The 27,552-nt window shown below is 41.9% G+C and overlaps 1 protein-coding gene across 3 annotated transcripts in view; it reads right to left on the bottom strand.

Annotated features, from left to right (window-relative positions):
• Positions 1-27,552, bottom strand: part of FRAS1 (Fraser extracellular matrix complex subunit 1) — a 423,042-nt gene that overhangs the window by 237,029 nt on the left and 158,461 nt on the right. For all 3 annotated transcript variants that reach the window (XM_036022554.1, XM_036022552.1, XM_028505680.2), the window contains exons 4-9: positions 24,046-24,138; positions 16,472-16,631; positions 14,615-14,748; positions 7,862-7,945; positions 3,543-3,644; positions 3,044-3,235 (exon numbers count right to left, since the gene is read on the bottom strand). In XM_036022554.1, the coding sequence (XP_035878447.1) occupies positions 3,044-3,235; positions 3,543-3,644; positions 7,862-7,945; positions 14,615-14,748; positions 16,472-16,631; positions 24,046-24,138 (765 nt within the window). The remainder of the gene's footprint in view (positions 1-3,043; positions 3,236-3,542; positions 3,645-7,861; positions 7,946-14,614; positions 14,749-16,471; positions 16,632-24,045; positions 24,139-27,552) is intronic.

Raw genomic sequence — 27,552 nt, 5'->3', positions numbered from 1 at the left:
GATTCTGGAGTGCCTGCTACAATACATGGAAACAAAACTGAAAATGGAGCCTGCATCACCACCCCAGTAAAGCAAAGAAAGTAGCTGTTCTGAATTTTCAAATGTGTCTGTAAGTAACAGCAATCCCTGCTTCTGAGGAGCGAAGATTCCGTTTGGGTGAGGTGGGAGGTTCTAAATAGATTTGTTATTTATGGAAGAAGCCTGGACGCTCCAAACTGTGTCAGTGCACTGCGGCGGGGAGCTTGCTCCCATTAGCTTTTGACTTTGGCTTTGAGAAAAATGGCTTTGTGAAACAAAACTAATTCTTCTCTTTTTGAGAAGATTCTGCTGCAGAGGCCAGATGAAGTCTGCTAACCCCTCCCCACTGAATCACACCTACATCCATCCACCAGACAAAAGTCTGTGAGTCCACAAACATGCCCACTGCAAAAGGACACTCTGCCTGGATAAGGTACAGGCACCTCACATCTGGGCATGCCTACCCTTTCTGCACATTTGCCACAAGCTCCTGTCAATGCCCCACAATTGTATGCTTCATATGGAGTGTGGGGAAATAGTAGGTTTACAGATGTTCATATAAAAATACAATAAGTAGTAAATAATAATACAAGAATAAACTCCCTTTCGGGTACTCACAACTGTAAATCTACTTTTGCCTCATCTTGTATAAATGCTAGGTCTTTAAAAAAAAGGTAATTTGACTTCTTCATCTGAATTTATCTTCAAAGGTAACATAAAATATAGAAAATGAAAATCATCACAGTGTGCTTTCTACTATTGATTTATTTATGTTCTAATGTCTAGGGATTTTGATTGATACATCAAAGACAAGGGTCATACCATTTTCTCCTTTTTAAAGAAAAATTGTGTGCTGATTTCAATGCCACCCAGAACAATGCTGTGGATAACCAGTGTGATGATTATTACAATCGTGAAGCTCCACAATTTGCCTCCTCATCTAGGTGTTTACTTTTATGCACTTTCACGGCCATGTAAACACCTAGATTTAATCCACCCTTGGTATCCAAAATTAGAAATCTAATGACCTTGATATTTTAGGAAAATATCAAGGAAGTGGGGTAGAACTGAACAGAACACCAGTAGCATATTTTCACTGCTGCCTTTGATAGGCATAGTCATTTTCTTCGGGTGCTCATAACGCATTTATTCCATACTTCCGTAACTGTTGGTGCCACCGCACATTATAATTTTTGTTTACATATCTAACTTCCCCAAAAGATGGGAACTCATAGATCAGAATGTGTATCATTCCTCTTTGTATCTCCAAGTAAACACAAGTTGAAAAATTAAGCCCAGGATTTTCCAAGGTCATCAACCAAGGTCGTTATGTACAGAAGTATGTCAGGGAAATAAGACTAAGGGATATTCTTTGTAAGATTCAAGTTTGGTTAAAACTGCACTTCTGATAGTGTTTCCAGTTTAGAACCCAGCTCCTTAAACAAAATTTAGGAAAATGGGTGGTAATCCAGAAGAAAGCAATTTAGTTGATTAAAGATCTGAAGAAATAAACTAAAGGCACTACAACTCCTTAACTCATAAAAAAGACGAGGTGAGGGTGGGAGATGGAACTAGGAGATGAGGTAGTGCTCCATATGGGGTGGCTAGAGGAATACCAAGGCTTTCTCCAATTATGTCAGAGTTGCTCCCCATTTTCCCTAAAAACAGAGAAGACCTGGCTTATGCTGCCACAGCTAGGTGTCACAGAGGACAGGAAAGCACTTGGAAATTCACTGACACTGAGGGCTGTGGGTTAAATGATTTTCTTTGAGTGAGACTCTTCATTCACCCTGACAAAATAGGTGGCTGAAGGACCCACCCTACCAGGATCATCTCTTCCATGTTTTCCATAAACCCAAAAATCTGAGACAAATTAAAACACTGGAAAATAACCCAGCATCCTCTGGGCAAACGGCCGAGGCCAGGAAGCCCAGCCTTAGCCTGAGAGAGAGGGAGAGAGAAAAGGGCCCTCATTAGGGTTTTTCTCATCTTCATCCAACCATTCTGACTCCCCTGACATAAACAAAGACAAGAAATGAAAAGGCGAGTGGGGAGAAATAAATCTGCAAGAAGTAAGACCCTTTTTACTTAAACATGTCTCAGCTTTGCCAGGACTTAGAAGTAGGAGGGAAAATGAAAAATAACGTTGTCACTGACAGCCTTGTTTGAAAGGTTGTTCCTCCTTAGGCTCAGTGTCAAGTGGAGCTGCAATGTGGGGAAGAACTAGAAAGAAAAATGGCTTCACAGGCACACAGTGCCTCAGATCTCCCGAGTTTCCTCAGCTACTCAAGTTCACAACCCTGAGGGAAACTGGTGGGGCAGATGGGGGTTTGGTTGGGGGGCGGAGAGAAAAAGACAATTTTAAAAGCAGTGGGTAACAATTGAGTTCAAAAAGGAAAAAAATAGAAGCAATAACCCTACAGTATACTATAGTCCAAACATAGGCCACATTGTGAGACACGTCTAGAAATTCAGCAAACAGAAGTCAAGAGGAGAACAGAGCTAATTATTTATAAAGGTCCCCCCAATTTAAAACAAAACAAAACAAAAAAACACATTTTATTCTCTTTCCTAATCCACAGGAGCAGCCCCTGGGGGCTGGCTCTGCTTTCTGCCCAAATGGTGCCAGTGGCCTGCAACAGAAGCCGGGCCACTGGCGCACCTGCGGGCCTCTGTTTCACAACCGCAGCCAGCTGGGCCTGCCACCAGCAATGAGGCCCAGCTGCACTGACTGATAGGCTGGTGTCCCACATCGTGTCCTTCCCTTTCATGTGTCTATCTCAGGGCTTCCAATCTGACCAGATGCACTGAGAGCTAAAAGCTATGGGGACTGTTCCAAGCTAGTCTCAACAAATAGTGACATTTAAATTCCACCACAGAATCTTTGTGCTAGAAGGCTTCTTGAAATGTGAGCCGTCAACCTGGCAGTCCCCTCTGCTGCCCAGAGGTAAGGAACGAGTAAGGGACCACCTATCCCATTGGAGAGCGCTGTTACAGTCCAAGTGGAAATGCCTTTGCTTCTTACCTGGGCACACTCCACTTTGGCACACTCTCCAGTGTGGCAGGTCACTTGGCCACGGTCACATATGCAGAACTCACAGGCCAAGCCTTTCCACATTTCATCCTGGTACCGCACAATCCCATTGTGTGAGCAGCTTCCGACGGGAGATACACATTGCTCACAGCATTCCCCATGACGCTGAGCCTTTCTCTGACCCTGAGGAAATAAGAAAGAATGGCGGGTGAAGGGCAATGCTCAGGAGAGTGTGCAAACATCTGAGCTAGTGGGGCAGAAGGACATAAAACACCACTGTACCCTGCTGCTTTCCCCCGCCTAACCCAGCTGAAGCACATCCCCTTCCACCTCATCCTCCTTCCAGGGAAGCAGGTCTTTCATATCTTTATCTAATATACTAAACATTATAAAACTTTTGATTCCCTCAAAGGACACACTGGACTAAGAAATGCATTTCTTAAGTGACCCAGAATAAAACTTTGAAAATCCAGCTATGTACTCCAAGTACCTTTTCACATCTTAGTGGAGGGCAGGCTTCCCTGTGGCACCGGACCTCACCCCGGTCACATATGCATGTGGTACAGGCGTTTTCTTTCCACTGAGCACCATGCTGAGTAAAGAAGGTTGAAAGGAAAATGGATAATCAAATGCCACATATATTAAATACAAACACAGGCATGTAAGACACAATTTCTTACTATAATGTTTAAATTATATTTTATTGACTACACTATTACAGTTGTCCTGGTTTTCCCCTTTGCCCCACTCCACCCAGCACCCCTCAACTCCCTCAGGCAATCCCCTCACCATTGTTCATGTCCATGGGTCATGTGTACAAGTTATTTGGCTACTCCCTTTCCTATACTGTGCTTTGCATCCCCATGGCCATTCTGCAACTACCTATCTGTACTTCTTAATACCCTCACCTCTTCACCCATTCTACCCCCCTGCCATCTGGCAACCATCAAAATACTCACCATATCGATGATTCCATTTCTATTATTCTTGTTTGCTTAGTTTAGTTTTTAGACCTAATTGTTGACAGATAGGTATTTATTGCCATTTTATTGTTCATAGTTTTGATCTTCTTTTTATTACATAAGTCCCTTTAACATTTCATATAATAACGGTTTGGTGATGATAAACTTTAGTTTTTTCTTGTCTGGGAAGCTCTTTATCTGCCTTTTGATTCTAAATGATAATTTTGCTGGGTAGGAAAACCTTGGCTGTAGGCTCCTGCTTTTCATGACTTTGAATATTTCTTGCCAATCCCTTCTAGCCTGCAAAGTTTCTTTTGAGAAATCAGCTGATAGTCTTATGGGAACACCCCTGTAGGTGACAAACTGCTTTTCTCTTGCTGCATTTAAGATTCTTTTTCTCTTTCATCTTTGGCATTTTAATTATGATGTGTCTTGGAGTGGGACTCTGCATTCATCTTGTTTGGTTCTCTCTGTGCTTCCTGGACTAGCATGTCTATTTCCTTCCCCAAATAAGGGAAGTTTTCTTTCATTATTTTTTTCAAATAGATTTACAATTTCTTGCTCTTTCTCTTCTTTTGGCACCCCTTTGACGCACCCCTTTGATGTGAATGTCAGACCTCTTAAAGTTGTCCAAGAGGCTGTTTACATTATCCTCATTTTTTTTGGATTTTTTTTTCTTATCGTCCTGATTGTTTTTTGCCTCCTTATGTTCCAAATCATTGATCTGACTTTCAGCTTTATTCACTCTACTGTTGTTTCCCTGTCAATTGTTCTTTATTTAAATTAATATATCCTTCATTTCTGACTGGATCTTTTTTATGCTGTCGAGGTCCTCATTAAGTTCCTTGAGCATCCTTATAACAAGTGTTTTGGGTTCTGCATTTGATAAATTGCTTATTTCCATTTTGTTTAATTCTTTTTTCCTAGAGATTTGATCTGTTCTTTCGTTTGGGCAATTTTTCTTTGTCTCCTCATTTTGGCAGCCTCCCTGTGTTTGTTTCTATGTATTGGGTAGAGCTGCTATGACTCCCTGTCTTGGTAGTGTGGCCTAATGTAGTAGGTGTCCTGTAGGATCTAGCACAGCCTCTCCTATCACTCAAGCTGGGTACTCAAGGTGAGCCCTTTCTGTGGGCTGAGTACACCTCCTTATAGTTGAGCTTTGGTTGCTGTTGGCAGATCAATGGGAGGGATTTACCCAGGCCAGTCAGCTGCAAGGACTAGCTGTGACCACTGACTACCAACCTCTGCCCTCTGTGGATGATCAGCTGTGTGGGGGCAGGGTGGTGGTGCTCCAACATGGTCTGTAGTTGTCCACTGGCTGTGCAGGCTCTGGGGTTTCCTGGGTGGTGGAGACCAAGGTCAGCCCCCACCTATTTTTCCTGGGGCCACCCTGCCTGGTCTATAAAGCAATCTGATATGGCTGCTACTTGTGCTGGGCTTGAAGATTCACAGGAGAAGCCAAGCTGTGAATCTAAACTGGTTGCTGCTAGTACTGAGCCCAGAACCCTTTAACAAGAGGGCTCACTCAGGGGTTGGGGGCTCACTGTGGCTGGCTGTTGCTTGTTTGGGAGGATTTAGGAAGTTGTGAAGCATAAACCAAAACCAATAATTTGTCTGGAAAAGCAGCTTGTGTTGTCCCATAATTTTGGTAGGATGGTGCCTCAGGGAACCCCCAGGGTGAGGCAAACAGTATTAACCAGGTTGATGGAGTCTCAGACATGGCACCAGCCTGCCAGCTCTGTCAGTGGAGGGTTCAGAAAAGGATCAATAGGCTCTACCCGCCTTTCTATCTGGGAAAAAGCTGTCCCTTAGCTCCCACTTTGAGGACAGACACTTCAGTTTCTCCATGTATGCCACTGGTACCTTTCAAGCTGCTACCCCGGTGTTGGAGCTCAGAAGGAGTGAGCCTGATTACTCACTCTGTGTGTGGGTTCTTTAAGAACTGGTTGGGACTCCAGAAGTTTCTTCCATCAACTCAATCTCTGCTGGTTTTCTCAGCCAGAAGTTATGGGGACTCTTCTTCCTGGCACTGGAACCCTGGGCCTGGTGTTGGGTCTGGGATTCCTCACTCCTGAGATATCCCTCCTGAATTTTTATCCATCACACAAGGATGTGGGCCCACCCTATTCTGTGTCTCTGTCCCTCCTACCAGTGTGGATGGATGTGGTTTCTTTAGTTCTGTGGTTGTCAGACTTCCATTCAACTGTATTTCAGATGGTTCTGAGTGATGGTTGTATATTTTAGTTGTAATTTTGATGAGGTTGTGTGAGGAGGTGAGCTGTGTTTACCTATGCCACCATCTTGACCCTTTATTATAATTTTTAATTGAGCCACACTGAATGTGCTCTTGAGAAATGGTATCATTTAGGCATCAACAGCTTCTAAGAACAAAGTAAATAAATGTCCAAGGAAACTCTGGGTTCATTTTCATTACATTGTCATCATGCAACAGATGTATTGAGGGCCTGCCCTATGCCAGACACCCAGAAGATGAATAGGAAGGTCTTGTTTGCTGGCTAATCAATGGTCATTCTGTAGTTCTTCTTTGTCAGGCAACCCAACTCTCTCTGCCACATATTTATTTTCCCAGCTTCCCCTGTGGCTAGGGCATGGCATTGTCCCAGTCCTAACTGAGGGGACTGAGGAGAAGTTTGCTAGAGGCAGAGGTCAAGGAAGACTCTTCTCCACATGAAAGAAAATGCCACTCCTTTTTCCCCCCAGCCTTTAGCAATGGCTGTGTGAGGATAAGCTGCCTGGAACTGAGGAATACATCTTGCGGACTGGAGGAGACAGGACAGAAGGCAAAGGCCACATGCTGAGGGTGGCAGGGTGGAAAGACAGAAAGACCTTAAGTCCTTGATGATATCATTGAGACCGAATTGATCAATCTTGCAGCTGCCTTACCTCTGGACTTCTTAAATGAGATAATAAATGTTTTCTTTCTAGGCTACTTTCAGAGGAGTGTTTCTGTCACCTGCAGCCCAAAATACCGTAACAGACACAGAGGCTAGCTCTTCTGCGAGAAGTTAGTCTAGCACACATGTGGTGACTGTATTAGACTATACAAAACCTTTTACCAATTAGTTATTTTCATTCAGATTTCATGCAATCCATCTATAATTTGTGACACAACCCCCTAATACTCAGTTCCAGATTCTCTGAGACATGAGCCCCTTTGCATTTAGTCTTCCTTAGATTGGTTGATAAGCAAGAGAAGTAGTTGGATTTATTTTTAACGTGTTCTTTGGTTTTGAATAATGTAACCCTCTTTTGGCTCACTGGGCACTCCTAAAATAGAATATTCATTGACTCATTCACTTTGCTGAGCTCATTTTTATTTGTTGCCTACTACCAATGAGGCAGTTATCCAGGCTGCCTCAGTAGTACTTTGAAGTTTGCAGGATCCACAACCACCAGCTCCTCACCCCTGACCCTCTCTCACTTACCATCCCCATGCCCAGTGTAAGCCAAGCAACATTGTCTCTGGATACCAGTACATAAAATCCAACCAAAGCAGACAGTCATTCCCAGAGCCTCCAATCTAAGTGTAAATTGAGAGTAACCAGTGATAGTCCTTTTTTTCCTTCAAGATGTATGAACAGTAAGTTCACCAATGTTCACGAACTAAGGGCTGTTTGCCAGCACATTCCTATGTATTTCTAATGTCCTCCAGCTTAATTTTTTTGTAAAGGCTTTCCACATAGAGAAAAAAAAGCAGGTTAGGTAGTGAGGCGCTAATCCTGGTGGAGTCAGACATGAGGGTAGAAGGTACAGTAGTTGGAAGAGAGGAGGGCAGACATGGGAAAAGGAATGTGAAATCACCCATGTGGGGCGCATCAAAGGTTACCTCGTGTACTTGGCCAGCAGCAGAGCAGGAGCGGGAAGAGCACTGAGGGCAGCATTTTCCCCGAACTCGAACTACAGTTTCATCCTTCATACCCAAAAAAGGAACAATCCAGCAAAGTAAACATTAATAAAATCCACAAAAGTAGAAAAATGTTATTCATAGCCAACCAAATGGTGTGCATCAAGCATCCATAAACAGCAACTTCCTCACATTTAGTACCTATGAGTAACCTGGTGGTTTCATAAATTAGCACTATCAAGGTCAGTGTGACTATTAAGAGGCCTGCACATTCATTAAGTTTCATTGTCCTCAAAGAACAAACAAAAGCACAAATAATAACCATAACCATAATAATAGTACTTAGTGTTTGCCAGGTACTGTTTAAGTGTTTTACAAGGACCCTATGAAGTAGATGCTATTATCACCACTTTACAGACAAGAAAGGTAAAGACCAGAGAGGTTGTATGACTCACACAAGGTCACACAGCTGACCCAGTAATAATAAATGGACAATAGTGGAAACTAAAAGCACTAACCATACCGGCACCTAAGAATATTTAAACTCCTGCTGAGTTACCTCTAAATTCAAACAGAAGGTATCCCTCATATACTACTTCATTATTTTTTTCACTCTTATGTGAATTCATACATTTACATATATGCATTAGGGACGTCCTTAACATGAAAAAAAATTAATCACATCTCTAGATATCTGAGAATAAACCAGTGTGTATTCGCCTCTAACGGCCCCACCTCAAGCCCAGACTATCAGACCATTTGTCTCTGCTTCCCTAAGAAGAACTTTCATAGCAACAATTTCCTCTTTAATATCAAAAAGTCAGCTTCTCATTTTGACTTATCACTGCATCCTTCTAGAAGGGCAACAAGATAAACAAATTAAGGCCAGGGGAGGGAGGGTTAGAAGAAACCAAGTTTCAGTGACTGAGAAGTGGTAGATCTTATACACAGAATACCTCCAAAACAGTTCTCTTTCTTCTCTTATTAGAAGCAGAAAATGAGATTCTCTTATCATGGTTGCTCTGCAAGGCCATTCTGCAGAGGAATTCATTCTGCAAGGAAATGGCCATTGTACTTGGGGGTGTGTCAAGTAACCTTAATTTTTTTTGGAAAGTTCCAGTCATAGTTTGGTAGTTCCTTAACCCCAATTACGTATGATGAGTTAGATTAATGTGTTACTTTCTGATAGGATTTATTTGAAACACCTGAACCACTGTAATCAAACTAACAACTGTTTTATACGCTTTAGATTATTTTATTTCTTTTGATTCTATATGCAAAATATTGACCATTGATGTTTAATAGGACATGTGAAAATTGGGCATGGATTGGAATTACTGAGCAGTTCTTGATCTCAGAACTCTTTAGTTTAATGAAATTTCAGCGAGGAATAAATTAAAAGTATAATATCACACTCTTCAGTGCCTTTATTGAAATAAACAAATGAACTTGTACAATGTTAATTAAATGGGGGACAAATATCATGATCACAAATCTTTTAAAGAATTTATTTTTAGAGAGAAGGGAAGGAGGGAGAAAAAGAGAGAAACATCAATTGGTTGCTTCTCACATGCACCCCAACCCAGGACCAAACCCAACACAGGCACAAGCCCTGACCAGAACTTCCTCTTGGTGTGATGACACCCAACCCACTGACCATACCGGTCAGGACATGGTCACAAATCTGGAGAAGAACTAAGTTACTATCAATCTATCTTAAGTAACCTGGACTAAACCCAAGTGCAGTGATAGAGTCAACAAGAAAGTATGGGGAGGGAGGAATTGCTGATGTGGAGGTTGGTACAAGGAAAATCAAGCTTTCCAATTCTTATTGGCAATGCCTAATTATATAATTTGTTGACAGAGCAGAAACTTTCTTCACCAATACAGACCAACAAGGACAGGAAGGAAAAGCATTTCAAGAGAAAATATTCCAGGGTACGAGAGAACTATATGATTTGGAGGTGAGATTCCATCTGGGTTGATGCTTTATAAGCTAGACTGGAGGGGCAGCTAAGAAAGTGAGTAGCCAGATGGGTCAGAGAAATGGGAACGGCTTTCTAACACACTTCTGTTGCTATCATACACCTGAATCCCATCATTCTGCTCCACATAGATTTGTTCTCCCAATGTGCAGTTTATACAGGTGCCAGCACACTATGGACCATGGGCCAAATCTAGCCCAGCACCTGTCTTTGCAGGTTCAATTTTATTGGAACACAATCATACCCATTCATTTGCACATTATCTACAGCTGGTTTTGTGATACAGTGGCAGAGGTGAGTAGTTGTTCCAACTGTATGGCACACAAAGCTGAAATTTTTACTATCTGGAAGAGTTTGCTAACCCCAGTACTAGTATATTATCCTCAGTTATCACAGGAGTCCAGTAAAAATATATATATGTCTATGATCAATGTCATTACAACTTTGGTTTGAACTACCATTTAGGATATATTTAATTATGGTTTTCCTCATTCCTTACATAAATTACTTAAGATAAAAAAAGTGTATAGTGTAGTATGGCTAACAGCTGTTGATAAAATACCTTCCCACTATGACACCTCTGAAAAAACAGAAAAAGATGAAAGTTCCACCACGAAAAAGTAGAACAGCCAACCTCCTGCCACTGCCAAGAGGAAGTCCCACGGACCACAGACATTTGGTGGCCTTCCTTTGCTTTGTAAGCCTCAATAGAAATGAGAATCATCATGTCTTCCCAACTCTCTGCCTTCCAATATTGAACACAACAGGGTCTTCATCCCTCCAGTGTGTGGCTGCTGCTGTTTTAGGCAGTTGGGGTGCCTCAATATCTCCTTTTCTACATCTAGTCAGAGCCCAAAAATTAAAAACAAAAGAGTAGGCATTATGTGTGTTGGAGGAGGTAGAGGGAGTGATGAAAAGCTTGGGTGAGAGCAGGAGGACCCCCTGAAAGGGAAAGCATACAGTTACTGAGAGAGATAGAAAGAGTCCTTTGCAGCAGTTCAAATAGGAGATTACAGATTTTGTGTCCTGTATTCAGCATGTAAGAGGTTGAGGAATGGGTTTAGGAAGATGTGATTTCAGTTCAATAGAGCTACACCACGTGAAGCTCACCAGACCCGTGGGCCAGGGGGACATGCACATTTCTTAGCATCTGCTTAAGGCTCCCGGAGAGGGAATTAGTCAAGGGCAGGCCTCTTACCCTTGCAGCTTCATGCAGTGGGTATGGGCAGATTTCTCTTGATCAAGAATAAACAGAAAGAAAGAAACTTGAGGGAAAACTCTGAAGAACAAGTTAAAAAAAATAACATTCTGAAGATTTCCAGGAATAGCAGATTTCTGAATACTACTTACTATAGGATCTAAAAGAAAAGACTCAAAGGCCATTTTGCAACCTCAGTAAGATATAAGAAAAGGCAACCTTTATTAAATACAAGCAGAAAGCAATAAAGAAAGAATAAGCATTGGTATAAAAAATAGATGAACTGGTGATAGGAGAAATAAAGAAGAATCAAAAGAAAATTAATATGAAATCTTCAAATTAAAATCAGTACTGAAGGCATTAAATACAAACGCAAGCAGCTCTCTCCATAATGCCAGAGAAAGACAAAGAGCAAAAAATGAGAGAGAACATGATTGATAATGACGGGAAAGACAGGGCAGCAACCTGAGAATCATACGTGTTTCTGAAGAAATGAGAATAGCTGGAAAAATATAATTAATCAAAGCTATAACTGAAGAAAACATTTCAAAAACTGGAATACAGGATGAAAAGGCTTCACAGTGTTCCAAGCAAAATGTATAAAAAGACACCTCACCTAGAAATTTTCCATTTTCTGGGGAAAATGTTTGAATTATAAAGATGAAGAAACATCCGGCAAGAACCCAACAGAGTGAAACTAGCTGAATATAATGGAACAGAAAACTGACTTCCATGGCACTGAATTCTAGAATCCAATGGAAAGAAGACCATAGGGCTGAGATGGAAAGAGAACATAATCGTCCCAATTTTAGACCCCCCCAGTATCTTTCATAAATACAGAAAACTAGAAAATGGTTCTTAAATACCAAGTGGCTCAGAAGACAAAAAAAATCCAAGGATGAAATTCAGTCTCCCCAGATTAATCAATATTGGAAATGGGAGAATTATAGTATTTTTTTAAAGTGGCAGTAACAGTGTCAGGAACAGCTCTCAGCAGACCGGAGAGGCCACTGCAATGAGCCTACAGAAACATGGCTGGGTCCGAGAGCTTCTCACACAGCATCTGGACAACAACTGAGAGCGAGCAGTTTCGACAGCTACACCACTCACTGAGGGAACTGCTCCTTATCTGAACACAAGAAACTTCTCCTTTCATCAAGGATTCTCACCAACTTCTAAAATGTGATTATAACTATGCCAACAATCAGATGCATCCACTTTTGCCTACCAAAAAACTGATATTAATTACAAAACAAGTTTATAATGGTCTTTTTGAATGACGGGAATATGGTTGATCATTTTCTTTTCTGCCTTTTCCAAACTTTCCTTATGAATTCCTTTTATGATTAAAAAAAAAACCCTTACATTAAAAATCAAAATTTTCAGCCCTGGCTGGTGTAGCTCAGTGGATTGAGCGCAGGCTGTGAACCAAAGTGTCACAGGTTCGATTCCCAGTCAGGGTACATGCCTGGGTTGCAGGCCATGACCCCCAGCAACTGCACACTGATGGTTCTCGCTCTTTTTCTCCCTCCCTTCCCTCTCTAAAAATAAATAAATAAAATCTTTTTAAAAATAAAAATTTTCTAGACCTCAAGACCTAGAAATACATTTCTCTTGACAAACTTATGTTTTTTTAATATTTAATGAATTAACACATATAAAATACACAGAATCATGCTCAATGGTATTAGCAACTATTGTTACTGTGATTATTATTCTCTACAAATGCTATGAATCTCATCATCGTGTGAGGCAATGTAGCACAACGGTTAAAACCACAAGTCAGGTGTCACCTGTCCAGGTGGTGACGTAGAACTGCCTACGTTGGAAGCACTGACACTTCCGAACTCTGGTACCTTGAGCAAGAGGCCTACTTCTCTGTACCTCAGTTTTATCTACTGTAAAATGGCGTGATAATGATAACACCTACTTCATAGGGCTGCTATGAGAATTATAAGAGCTCTTAAAGTTAATGATTGGTGCATAATAAATGCCCAATGTGTAGTGATGATAAACAGTAATGGTAATAATGTTTCTGTCAAAAATGCTTATTCTACAGCACCTCTTTAATCATCAGAACATCCAATATTTAATACTGATATTAAATAAAAAATAGTTCTAAATAATATGACAATTGTTTTTTTGAAAATTATGTCAAGACAAAAATATAGACTTAATGATGCAGAGTGATTAAAATCAACCTATTTCCAAGCCTCCAGAATGCTTGCATATCAACGAGCTCTCCAGTACAGTACCAAATTCCTTCTTTTAAACCATGCAGGCTATGTGTTAGAAGCTGCCATTTGAAGCTAGAATTCATATTTAATGTTTTTAAAAGTGGGAACCAGTACTTTCAATTATTCCAATGTCTAACCCCCTCATATGCAGTCTATGGTTAAGTTTCTAAAGATTTAAAGAAAAGGGTCACAGTAGGCTGTTTCCTCCATCCCTTCTCCCACCTCCTTCATCATAATGGTGGCAAACTGCTTAATTACCCTTCATTCCAGAGCTGACGAAGCCCTGCAATGTGTAAATCCAAATACCTCCACACAACAGTGTCTTGGAAAGTAAGACACTATGTGACTCTGCCCAGAAGCTCATTTGCAACCTTCAAGCCAGGACAAGGCTCTGTGATGAATGGGAAGATAGACAAGAGCGTGGCTGGTGTAGCGTGGGCCATACGATCTAGTCTTTCGCCTAGATGCATTTTCCTTTTGTTTGGCATTTAGCATTTCTTGTCTAATTGCATTTTGTCTGCCTTTAAAAATATCACCCGATTGTCACAATATGCCATGTTATTGATTTGGTTTGTCTGACACAAAGTGCTGCTCTGTATCAACTGAATGTTGGCTTCCAGCTTTTTCTTAGATCAAAAATGAGCTATTTTTCCACTGGAGGCAAACTCCTTTCGTGGTTATCTGTCAACTGCCAAGAAACCACCGTAGGAGCCTCTGGAAGAGTAAAAAAAAAAAAAAAAAACTATAAAATATCATGTATACTACATTTATTTGCAATTGATTTTCTTTTTAAAATTTGTGTGACGAGCCCAATGTTTTGACAGTCAGATCAGCTTTAAATGAACAATAAGTTCCCTCTACTTTAAACCACTCCAGAGAAAATCAATCGGTATAAGAATTAAATAGTGTACACGTGAATAATCATGTCTAAAGACATGCACATGTCTTCAAAATGCAGCATAAACCTCTGCATTGACAAACAGTAACAAACCTGATCAACATGGATGAATTTTCCAGATGTTGGGCTTGACATTTTTGAAACAGCTGCAACTAGGGCAGGAAGTGACTTTTCGGGTACCCTCAAGGCTCAATTTCATATTGGTGATTAGCCTAAATGGCTGGTAATTAGGCTTAACTGCAGCTTCTCAGGGTAAAAGAAATGTCACAGTGGTGGTCTCCAAAAGTATGAGAGGAACAAAACAGCCCAGGCTTTTTGCTCCTACATTTATTTCCAAGGCCTGCCTGACACGATCCCTTCCCTGTCCAGTGAAGTTCCCAGGCTGTGGAGGGTCCGATCTGAGGCTGTCTCCCTTACCTGGTTACAAAACAGAGGCTGACACTGAGCTGTGAAGCACTGGGCAACCCCGTCTCTACACACGCATTTGGCACACCGACTCAATGGCCAGTCCTCCCCATCCTGAAACACACGGCCTTCGGAGGAACAGGGTTCTGGAAGGTCAGAGAAATAAAAGTTACTGGGGGGGTCTGTGGGGGCTTGGACTTGCCGATTCCAGGCTGACTGCATGAGTCTGTGACCAAGGCCCAAAGCAAAGAAGGGGGGCCATTCTTAGGGGTTAATGCTTTGCAGTCATTGTATGGAGTTCTTAACAACTCTCCCCATTTTGTAAGTGAAGTCCCATGAGACGATATAGCATATACTGAGGCTTTGGGCCTCAGCCCGGGCACAGTCCCACCTCCCACTGCTTCCTTGCCTTCTGGGATGGGTTCTCAGCCTCCTGCTCCCAAGCCCATGCCCAGTGAATGCCGCCACCCTCCACTTCAGCCTGGACCTGGGCAGGGTGCCAGGGGAGTGCGTGTGACCTGAGCACCAAGTGGCAGGGCGGGGTCCAGGGAGCCCATGGAGGTCTCCGCCCTCCCCTCCCCCAGCAGGTATCTCCATTCCTGAGGGAATATGATATTACATTGCAGGTTCAAAACATGACAGGCTTGGAAAGACCACAGAAGAAAAAAAAAGCATCCCCCACCCCCTGGCTTTTTGCACAAGCAGCCCTGCATTTCTTCAATTTGCACACCACCCAGCAAATTATGGAGCTGGCCCTGGCTGATCCTCCAGTCTTTCCAGGCAAAGTGCTTTCAATGTCTTGTCCTCATGGAGAGCCAACAAGAAAGCCTCCTAAAATGTAAGGAAGGACCCCACAAACTCAAACAGCCTACTCCCCACTCCACCCCTAAACTTGTTCAAGTATTTTTATTTGCTGGGTTATTTGACCTCAAGCAGTTCCAGTCCTTTCCTGGTGAGTGACATCTGAAATGCATGAGGCAAGCATCCCACTTCCATCATTTCCTAACATAGTTTTAACCCTTGGAATGGTCGTCCAAGGTAAGAGATCACTAGAAATGGAATAACTGTGAATCAAAAAGAAACCAGGCATTTTTTTAAAAGGAAAAAAAAAAGCAAGAATAGAGTACAGCTTCCAGGTACCATTAGGTAAAAAAATCATTTTAGGTATTATATGCCAGGAGAGAACAATGCAGCAATGACAATAATTCATATTTATTGTGAAGTATGTACTACTTAGTTATATACACGGAAGCAGCTGCGTATCTGTAAATGTAATAAAAGGGTACTTGGACCAAGAGTGAGTTCCAAGGAGAGGGCCTGGAAGTGGGCCCTGGCCTGCTGAAGTGGGCCTCGGTGTGCAGGCAGGCACAGTCTCCACAGTGGAGGTGCAGTAAAGACAAATGAAATACCTGCATCCCGCTCTGTGTGTCTTAGGGAAAGTGTTGTGTCACCTAAAAGACCAGCAGCAGCGTCAGTGACAATGGTACTACATGCAGAAGTGATTTGCTCATTCTTCTCTCTGCCAAGAGGCAGGAGGTAGCCTTGTGGAATCACATCAGAGGATCTTGTCCCTCCTCCCTGCCTGCTCAGGACCTATGAACACAGAGGGACGCACTTGGCCAAGGCAAAATAGATGAATCAGAGACTTGCAGAATCCCAAGTTTGGAATGGAGCTTAAAGATGTCTTCCAATCTCACTCTCTGCAACATCCCTTCCTGCCAAGTGCAAGGCTAAATTTTGTTCTAATAAGAAATGTGGTTGGGGATCTTTGAACCACACTTAGCATGAAAGAAAAGAGCTGGGATGTCACCAGGTGAGCCTCATAGGCAAAGAGGCAAAGAGGGAATCTTTCTACAAGCTGGTACTCACTCCCAGGGCCCACGCAGATGGGGCAGCAGCTGCCGTCAGGGATGAATTCCACCTCCTGGTGTCCACACGACAGCGGTGGGCATGGCTGGGGGCTGCATCGGACTTCCCCTTGAGTGCAGGAGCACACACTACACTGGGAGGCGGCCCACTCGGTCCCATGCTGGGCGTTAGGGGAAAAAAAGAGAAAGGTTATTGTCAGAATATAGGCTTTCATTTGGCCAAACACAAACCAACCTTCTTAAACGATGGACGGAGCTAAGGACAGGATGAAGAACACTCTCAGCCTACAGGGCTGAAACCAGGGCTTGCAATATTCCAAGTCTAAAAACTGACTGCTATTTTTTTTATTACACTAAGATTCAGATTTGAAATTTTCAGAAAACCACAAAAAGAAAATATAATTACTCCAATCTCATCATTTAAGAAATTCTATAAAGCCCAAAGTGAAATGCATACACATACATTGACATAATTTTGTATTATGGTTATATTGTTTTCAATAGTTTTCATTCTGATTCCCTTTCTTTCTTCCTTCCTCCCTTCCTCTCTTTCTCTTTTTCTTTCTTTTCTCCTTCCTTCCTCCCTCCCTCCCCACTTCCTTCCTTCCTTCCTGTCTTTTTCTTTCTTTCCTCCCTTTCTCCCTCCCCCTTTCTTTCTTTTTTCACCCTGATTAATTCCCACATTTATTCATATTCTTTCTCTCTCTCAACCCACCAGCCCTCCCCACTCCCCCATCCCCCACCCTCTCCCTCCTCTGTCCCAGTAATCTCATAGTCCTGGGGAAGTGTGACAGCCAGCAGGAGGCACCTGCTCCAATGGATTCTCATACAAACTGCAGAGCCAGCTAGTTCACACCCTGGGAGAGTGCCCATCTACACCAGGACAATGTCCCCAATCCATCTTAAACTGGGATGCAAGGTTCCCAATGCTAACATTGTGTCAGTGGTCTAACAGACCCCTATTCTGAGATATTATATGGTTTACTAAGGACCAAAAACATCTAAGTAAATCACTCTCAGATGTGACGCAGAGTAAGAGGAGGTGAGCCCCAAGTATAAAAAGTTACCAATATGTTGATTGTTTAGGGAAATAGCTGTCAAAATATGTTTTCAGTGGCAGATGGAAAAATGGTGATCTTTTAGAAGAGGTAGGGGAAAATTTAGCTTAATAAATAAAGTTTTCTTCCTATAGCATTTTGTTAAATATTGGCACCCTCTTTTCTTTGCCTCTGTTAAATGTAGGATACGATGATATCTGATTCAGCACAAATCACTATGGGCTTCTATTAAAAACATCACACATTCCAGGTGCTCTATCACCTAACATAATCTGGGGATTACGACTGTGTTACTGAGAAGCATAGGAAATAAAGTCCCCTTGCTTCTCAATGAGCCAGTGTCCAGAATAATTAATTATTCATCTCTCTCAAACACAAAAGAACTCTGTCTAACCTAAACAAAACAGCACCTCTTTATTCTACAAATTGCTGCCTGGTTGCAAGCATTCCAAATCTGACGTTTTAGAATTACTAATAACCAGTGCTGTTGTGGGGCAGTGATAATAGTTAGTCACAGTCCTTTTACTGTTTGGGAACCAAGTCCTCACCTTATTGGCATGAAGATTACTTTCCTCTAAGTGAACTTACTGGGGATGCAAGAAGACAGTAATTCAAGTAATATTCTGAGTCAGACGAACCAAGGGTTTCCTTGGATGCCTGCACGTCCTTGGATCCCAGCTCGGCCCTGCCTGCTTTGGAGACTATGGGTGAGTAACTGAATCTTTCTAAATCTCAGCTTTGAGGTAGCTTATCAAAGAGCCAGCAGGAGGGTGGCAGGTAGAAACAGCTCAATTCTCTCCCCAGTTTCCATTTCATGAGTTCATGGGCAGCCTTCCCCTTCCTCATGCCTGTGTGCCCACTGTGATTGTAGGAATGGGCATGCATGCCCAAGTCCTCTCCCATCAGTGTGGACTTCTGCTTTAATTGTATACAAAAGTTTCTAATTTAGCAGAGCATATACATGGGCAAGCCTACAACTACTCACAGGAGGCAACTGACCTTTATACTTTGAAAGGCCTAAGCAGAAAGCATAGGAAGAAATTATAAGAGAAAAATTGATAGGTTCTGATCAATTAAAATTTTAAAATCCTGTCAAAATACATTATAAACAACCTTAAGAGGCAAATGACAAACTGATTTAAAGATCACAAATTATAGCCCTGGCTGGCATAGCTCAGTGGATTGAGCGCGGGCTGCGAACCAAAATGTCACGGGTTCGATTCCCAGCCAGGGTACCTGCCTGGGTTGCAGGCCATGACCCCAGCAACTGCACATTGATGTTTCTCTCTCTCTATCTCCCTTCCTTCCCTCTCTAAAAATAAATAAATTTTTTAAAAGATCACAAATTACATTAATTTATTATATTATATTAATTAGAATGAAACTCTGATATATAAAAACACTGGCAAGCAATAAAAACTTCATTTTTTCAAAAGAAAAAATGTCAATAAGCTTATAGAATATTCAACTTTCTAAATCAAAAGGAAATATTAATTAAAATAAAAAATAGATACTATCATTTAAATCCAGGTATGGGAAGAGTTAAAACGCATCGTAGTTGAGTGTTGGTGAAGCTGCAGTGGAGTGAGACTCTCCTACCCAAGGCCTTCCTCACTGCAGCACCTGGAATCACTCAGCCAGTGAGGGTGGGGGTTGGCATTTGGCCCATGATATTCCAAACAAGTTTGTCATCAGACACAGACAACTGCAGACTGATTTAGTAACAACCACAGATGTCACAGCTTCAGTACTCAAAACACTTAGATGCTTTGACCTACTATTCTCACTTTTAAGAAGTTATATGAAGAAAATGGTCAATGATACACAGAAAAGTTTCAATATAAGAAATTCCATTTCGCTGTTCTTTATAGGAAAATTAGAAATATTTTAGTGAAAACTGGAAGCTACCCAAAAACTTACTAATAGGAAATCAGGTTCTCCAAGAGTATGCTAGGGAATTATTTACAACATAATATTCTATTTAAAAAGCAAGATGTAAACTATATATACAACATAATTACAACTATGTAAAAACATATGCCTCTATCCATCTATCTATGTATCTGTTCCTCTCCACCGCCACCCCTGCCCCAAAATGGAAAGAAAAGTAACCATGGTTTTTAGAGTTTGGGGATTACTAGTGGATTTTTTTTCTCTCCTTTTGTATACTTTTCTATTTTTGAAATTTTCATCAATAAACATATTTTCACTTTTGTCACCAGAGAGCAAATTACTGTTTAAAATATCTGATGAATCATCTATATATCTTAAGTAGAGTAAAATTTTAAGATATAAAACAGTTTGAAGTGAACTTCTTTATTATATTACAAATTAGGAGATTACTTCTAAACAAGACTTCTAGACATTTTACTTCATTAAAACAAGGGCTTGTTTTTTTGACTACTCAGAATTGCTGTCATTTCTTAAAAATTTGCAATCACACCACATTTCAGAGACCACAAAATTAATTATAATAACAATCTGTCAATCACTCATATAATTTCATCTGTAAAATGAGAGGGCTGCATTGGCTAACCTCTTTGGTAGCTTCAGACTCTCTAATGATGTAAATTTATTATCTTACTCAAGAGACATAAAATTAAGCAGGGGATTCTCCCTTTACAGCAAGCAGGGGAATTATGGGAATAGCAGAACATTGGGCAGGTAGCCTGAATCACTTGATGTCAGAGCCACAGAATGAGCTCCAGGTGGTGACTGACCCCAAGGTGCAGAGTGAAGGAATCACTCCCCCTCTAACTCGGGGGGGAAAAGTCACCTAAGGCCCCTCTCACCAAAGGAAGCCTAGAGATCAAGGGGTTCAGCAGATGCTAATATATCGTATATAAAGTATCAGTGTTCTATATACCTATTTACAAAAGCCTGATTTTTTATAAACACTGTAGCAACAAAAAGAGCATTGTAAAATCAAAGAATAATAGCTATACAATGCAACTCTCCCACGAGACCCGGGTTTAGCGATGCCATCAGAACCTCGTTAATACTTTCAGAAAACATGGGCTTTTGACACTGGGTGAAAAGCACATTCTGCAGACAACATTTTAAATATATTCCTCTACACAGCCACTAACAAGTTGGTTTGGCTGTTGACATAAGTCCAAAGGTAAGATAAGATCGTAAAGTATTTACCTGGCTTAGTGACAGAACCATAGAATAATTTTTCTTCATATAATTTGTTCCTGTGATGAAGCTATAGAGGTAGAATACTAAGTATCTGCGAATGTTCAGTGAGTATTATAATTACACCCTCTAGGTTCAGGGAACAAGGCTGCAGAATTCAATATTCATTCCTGTCCCCACACACATAAATTAGGTCTCCTCTTAGCCTCGCAGACAAGCAGAGCAAGCAGACCTCTCCCTCCACGTTCCTCCATTCAATTAGACGCGGGCACCAGGGTGTTCCCACCTGCCACTTCCTTTTTTCGTGAATCTTCAAGCATTACCTTCTCAGACACAACATTATCTAGAGCCGGTATGAAATTAGTGCAGAGGAGAAGAAAGGGGATTAATGACCCTTTCCCCTCCCTTTCACAAGCTAATTTGTGGGGAGAAGAGCAGGGGGAAAGCACTCAATCCTCTTTAGGAAAACATATTTCAGGCTTGTCTCCCTGTCTGGCTGGCAAGACCAGGCAGAGATCCAAACACTCACTTGAGAGGACAGCTTTGGGGACATCATGGATAAAACAGTCCCCCAAACACGGGCTATAATAAGACGACGTAAAGCTGTCAAATAACCTGAAGTCGACCAAAAGCCTCGAGTGTTTTCCTCACTCGAGGGAAAACGCAGGGACTTGTCCTGACTGGCTGGAGTGCCAGTTGTAGGAGGGGCCGCCCACCCCGCAGGAAGGGCGGTCCTGCGGTCCTGCGTGAGACTGGGCTGTTTCCTTCAGGCAGGGCCTCCTCGTGCTGACTGAGTGCTACCGTCCTCGACTTGCTTTGTTTCAGCCCTATCCTCGGGGGCATGGCCACTGATGCCCCTCTAGCCACACTCACTCTATCTTCACGCCCCTTCTAAATCTCTCTGAGGGGAAAGCTTCCTCTTCAGATCACAGTCCCAAGTTCCTGTTTTATAGCTACTGGGAGAGTCTCCATCAGCTGCCCCATGGGACGCAAGCCAGAGGCTAGAGAGGATTACTGAGGTTCCGTGGGAGAGGAAGTGCTCTGGAAACTGCTTTCCAAGCATGCTGAAAGGTCAGAAAACAATTTTTTCAAGGGAATCCAAGATTCAGGAAGAAAACCTGTGATACAAGTGACAGATGAGACACAGAGCAAACCCAGATTAGCATTTAACCCACTCACGACAATAAACAGTATTAAGAAGGATTTGGCAACAATCTAGAGGAAGTGAGAAAAAGAGAGTAAAGGAACAACGGGAAGACTAGACACGTGAGCATTTTGATTTTATTAATACTAAAACTAGAAGATTTTCATGTTGACTTAAACACAAGTCATTTTTCTATCTCTATTTGAAGAAGCAGACCACTAGCAATTTTTTTCTTTCAAACTATCATTCCTTAAACATAGCTCTTTTCTCAGTTACTTCAAATACCAGAAATATAATTGTAACATCTTCTGAGGGAGTGTACTTTGAAAGTCGCATATGGGAAAATGATGCACAGATACCCAGTGTAGAGCTCTGCACGTGATGTGCTACAGCAGAAAGGGTGAACTGCACAGAAGGCGGGCAGAAGGAAGACTTTCTGAACTATCCCAGAAAAAAGAGGCCGAGCGGATGTCTAACTGACCCATCAGCAGATCTGTGGTGCTGGAGCTGCCCAACCACACAAGTACTTGGTCAATGGCCAATGTGCCCTTGGAACGAGTACATGAATAAGTCGGAAAACGGGGTTACTCATTGTATGAGTCCTCTGGTCATCGATGTTCCTTGAGCACATACTCTGGAGACACTTCAGTGCTAAGTCCAGCTTAGGTAGGAGGCAAGGAAGGTCATTCTAAAGATACAGAAAATGCCAGTGTTTTCGGGCCTCTTAAATCAAGACAGGAAGGTTGCACACGTGCAGATATATAAAATGAGAGAGCAAATGATATGCCATCAGAGCCATGCATGAAAAGAGTACCTCTGCTTTCCCCCAGATCCTGATCTTATTTTGAGCCCATGTGTTCTTACACTTGAGTGATTCAGCTTGGTGATTTTGACCTTGAGCCACACATCTATTCCAATCATTATGAACTGACATAATTTCTGTCACCAGTCTGCCCTGCTGCACCTCCCATTTCACGGGGGAGCCTCTTCTGTGGGGTTGAGAGCTTACATCACCCAACATGGCACAGACTGAACGGAGCAGCACAGGGTGATACGTGGGTATGAAGACATTCCCGACACAGATCCTGCTGGGGTGCCTTTCAGCAGCACATTGTACAGAAGTGAAAGAGTGGCTTCCTCGGGTAATTAGGAGACAGAGGCTCAAGTGAGACGATCCTGCCCCACGGGGAAAGTGCATTGTGCTCACGGAGTTTTAGGTGTGCACATTGAATAGCTGCCGAGAGTGGATATTATCAAATCCTGCTAACCTGTGCTCTCTCCTGAATGGGCAGAGACACTAACTCGGAGAAAGTTTTGTATCAGGTGGAAGATGAGGATTAAAGCAAAGAGCCTCTTTCCATCACAGTCAACTTCACTTGCTGCCTCCAGGTATCTTGGGTAAAGATGAACTGTATCCATTGCATTTTCATAATTTCTGTTACAAAACTTGCAATAGTACTTTGAAGTCAGTATTTAGTATCTCAAAATTAATCCCAATGGATCTGAAATGAGAAAGTATGAGGACCTCTAGGATCAATTTCTAGAGCTGTGAGTCTAACGAGGAGAGGCGAGCACTTTGACCCTCTGGGGGAACGTGGCCACGCCTGCAGGCATTTCTGGTCATTAGGACTGAGGTGGGGCCTTGTGCTACTAGCCTCTGGTGGGTGGGTAGAGACCAGGGATGCTGCTAAATTTCTTGCAATGCCTAGGGCAGCCCCCACAGAAAAGCTTAAAATGTCAATAGTCCTCAAGTTCAGAAACTACCCTAAGGGAAAGACCCCTGAGGCAGGGTAAGAAGACCAGGGTTCTAGGCCAGGTTACACCACTTATTAGCAATATGACATTGGGCACAGGAATAATACCTGTTCCACTCACCCACCCAGGGCTGTTTGTAACTATCAAATGAAAAAATTGTATGTGGTATACGAAGACAAGTTGGCACTTTTATTATTTAGCATCATAACTTCTTCAACCTCAACATTCTCAGGCTACTCTTTATACAGACACAAATTCAGTCTACAAATATTTTCATGAGGCCTATGGGATAAATAGGATGGTTTTAATCTCATTCAAGAAACCCAAATGCCTATGGAAAGTCAAATGAGCTTCCAGTTCTCTGCAGCCCAGACCAAAAAAACCCCAAAAAACTCTCTTGTCAACACAAGGTTAGTATTCAGCTTTCCCTTGTCAATGACCTGCAGACAGAGAATCATCCACAGGTCAGAAAACACTTACTGCACGGATTTTCTCCGAATGATGGCAAGATCCTCGCGTCGTCGACACACACTCGGGGCAGCACTGGTTGGCGGCTATTTGAAGCGCTTCTCCCTGAACATTTAAAACAGCTCAGTGTAAAACAGCGGCAGCAAACACAGTCATGGCCGTTCATCGCGCCCCAAGCCATCTCGAATCCACTAAATCTCATGAGCTCCCACAGGTGACAAAAATAGACAAGATAAACCGAATAAACTAACAAAAAGGATTCTCTCTGTCAAGAGGAGCTTCCCTCAAAGATAAAATGAATCCCCTTGTGGAAGTAATTTCTTTGAAAATTGTGTACATCTTTTCACATGTAACGAAGTGAAGAATTGTATTTGCTAGAAATGCTTCATCTGAGTGTCACCCAAGAACAACAGTGAGGGTGAGAGAAGAAACTTATCCTGACTTGGGTAGGGGTGAGGGGTGGCCACAGAGCTGGCAGGTTTTCCAGATTTCCTATGGAGGCTGGATGCAGTCAGCAGCAGGGAGCTGAGGTTGAGGTTCACCTTTGTCTGGGACACAGATTAGCAAGGCAACAGACTGAAGGTCAAAGCTGGGAGAGGAAACAGCATTGCTGAGCTATGATCTGTACTGTGGGGAGCTGGGGAGAATTCATGGGCTCCAGTAAAGATCTACATTGTTTTTCAAGGCTTCTATAATTGCAACTGTGTCTCCTAACAAGATCGGATACCATCAAGGGAATCTGATCCCATGTGATATCCCAGGATTTATTGGAAGTTGTCACATTAACTAACCATCCATTTGCCACAGTGAAGAATCCATTTACATAAAAGTTATTAAAACTATGAAGCAAAGAGCTAATGTTTGTCTTTGGGGCCAGTGATTCTCCTATTAGAGAATCCTCTGATTTGTCTTATTCCACACACACACACACACACACACACACACACACATACACATACACACACGTGTGTATCTTAGCATTTCCTCAAATCTAGAGATGTACAAGAACAGTCAATGAGTGATTTTGGTCAAAAATGGTAGGAAATACTACATTACCCAGAAAATCATAACTTGTTCACAGAATAAAAGTCTACAGAGAATGCAGCTGCTTGAATTTTAAAAAGTGTGTGTTAATGTTTCCTTGTTATTTTGGGCTGCATCTATTTAAAAAGTTGTGCCTACAAGAGAATTGTAATTTTACATAACTACATTCACAAGAGTGGGTGAGAAATGGGAGTTAAGATTTTACAACTGTTAATCCATAAAACAGATAAATACACCAGTAACGGTAAGCACCAAATTCTTCCTACTTGCTTTATAAAGGAGAAACATAAGACATGAGATCTTATAAAATTCTATGTACTATATAACGTTAATGACTTTTTAGTAAAGTGGCCTCTGAACCCCAAGAGAAAACTACACTTGTATAATTTCCACTAAGACAGTAAAATGTGGAAACTACATTTGCCTAATTTGCAGTAAGAATTTCATACAGCTAGGAAATGAGATAAACCAAGTGTTGCTTATATTCCAACATGAAAACAGAGAGCAGGGAAGAAAGGCAGGTAGAACCAGAGATTTCAAGGGATATTATATGCCCCCAAATTAGTTTTCTTTTTTTTTTTATTGACTTTGTTGGGTAACACTGGTAAACAAGAGTACACAGGTTTCAGGTGCACAGTTCTACAACCCAGTCTGTACACTGTACTGTATGTTCACCACCCCAAGTCGAGAGTGCTCGTCACCGTTTATCCCCTCACTTTCCCCTCTACCACCCCCCACTTCCTCCCCCAGCAACCACCACATTGATGCCCATGTCCATGAGCTTTTTCTCATTTATTTCTTTTTTGCTCAATCCTCCCAACCCTCCCCCACCCCACCCAGTACCCCCTAACAACTGTAAACCTGTTCTCTATCTATGACTCTGCCTCTGTTTTGCTTGTTAGCTTATTTGGTTCATTACATTCCACATATGATAGTTTTCTTTGTTTTACAAAAAAACTGATTTTCAGGTTTGGCCCTCAAAGCTCATTTCATAAATGTGATGCCCCTTGCTCACGAGTGGCAGCAGAGGGGTCTCCATTGCCAGTCTATCTACATACCTTCTGGTTGGACACGAAAGGTGACTTGGAGCTACAGAAAAGCAAAACTTCTGCATGTAGGTGCTCAGAGAAAGAAAGCCAGGGAGTTCTGGCTGCCTAACCATGGAACCTCACACAACTGCATGCACTGTGTTCTATGGGGAACACGTAAGCCTCTTGTCCCTGCAGGTTTTGCATTGGGAGCTACTGGGAAGTGGCCATATGGACGAGATACATGAATGAAGATTGCTAGGGGAGCTGGACAAGATTACTTGCCTACGATCTAGAAGAACTAACCAACAATAATCATAATGATCATTTGATAATTATAGTTAACACTTATTTAGTACTTAGAATAGACAGGTACTCTTCTAGGTTCTATATATATATATATATATATATATATATATATATGCACACACACACGTTTATATATGCAAAAGTAGGTTTATAGTTGTTAGCATGGAAAAATATATAATGCAAGAATACACCATGTATTTTTTGTACTCACAACTGTAAACCTACTTTTGCCCACCCCTGTACATATCCACGTATATGTGTGTATGAATGGGATCTGTCCAGAAAGTATCCAGCCACGTAGTATGAAAAAGAGATATTTATTGAAGAAGATACAAGATATAAGAAACACTGTACATAAGACAATGATACTTCCTTCCCCTTAAAAGCAGGCACCTTAGGACCTCACATAGCTCTCCCAATCGCCATCAGCTGCCTTGTTGTATTTTCTTGAATCTCATCAATACTCTGAAATCTCTTCCTTTTCAAAGGTGACTAGTTTTGGGTAAAGCCAGAAGCCACAGGGCACCAAATCTGGGCTGTTAGGGGGGCTGAGTCACCTGGGTGACTTGATATTTCACAAAAAATCTATGCATGACGTGATGCATGAGAAGATGCATTGTCATGATGAAGCTGCCAATCACTAGTTGCCCATAGCTGCAGCTTTCTGAATCATATGAATAGTTTCCAAACAGAGGACTGTTCAAGCTTAATGCAAAATTTGATGCGGATTCGTTGCTGTACCTGTCAGTCATTTTGAAGGTGACAGGCCACACAGTACACATGCTCACTCAATGGTGTCTACAGCCCCCACTGTCCGTGAAGTCATCATTGTTCACATGTGCACATTCCAGTCCATTCTCCTTGGCTTCCAGGTTACATCAATGTCGCACAAACCACTCTTGTTATATTAACAATGCTTGGGCTTTTTCCAGACAGACATCATACATATATGCACACATGTGTGTATATGTGTGTGTGTACATGTAATTTAATTGTCACAACAACTTGATTAGGTGAATACTATTATCTGCATGGACGTTTGCAGCTGAATCCTGTCCCATGTACTAACACAGTGTCCCTTTATATGGTATTGTCCTCTATACCTAAATATTTTTCAGATATCTTCAAGAGAGGACTG

This window comes from Phyllostomus discolor, chromosome 1 (assembly GCF_004126475.2).
Source record: "Phyllostomus discolor isolate MPI-MPIP mPhyDis1 chromosome 1, mPhyDis1.pri.v3, whole genome shotgun sequence".
In the NCBI taxonomy this organism is placed as follows: Eukaryota; Metazoa; Chordata; class Mammalia; order Chiroptera; family Phyllostomidae; genus Phyllostomus; species Phyllostomus discolor.
Note: the sequence above shows the minus strand (reverse complement) of the source record. Positions and strands in the feature narration are given on the sequence as shown.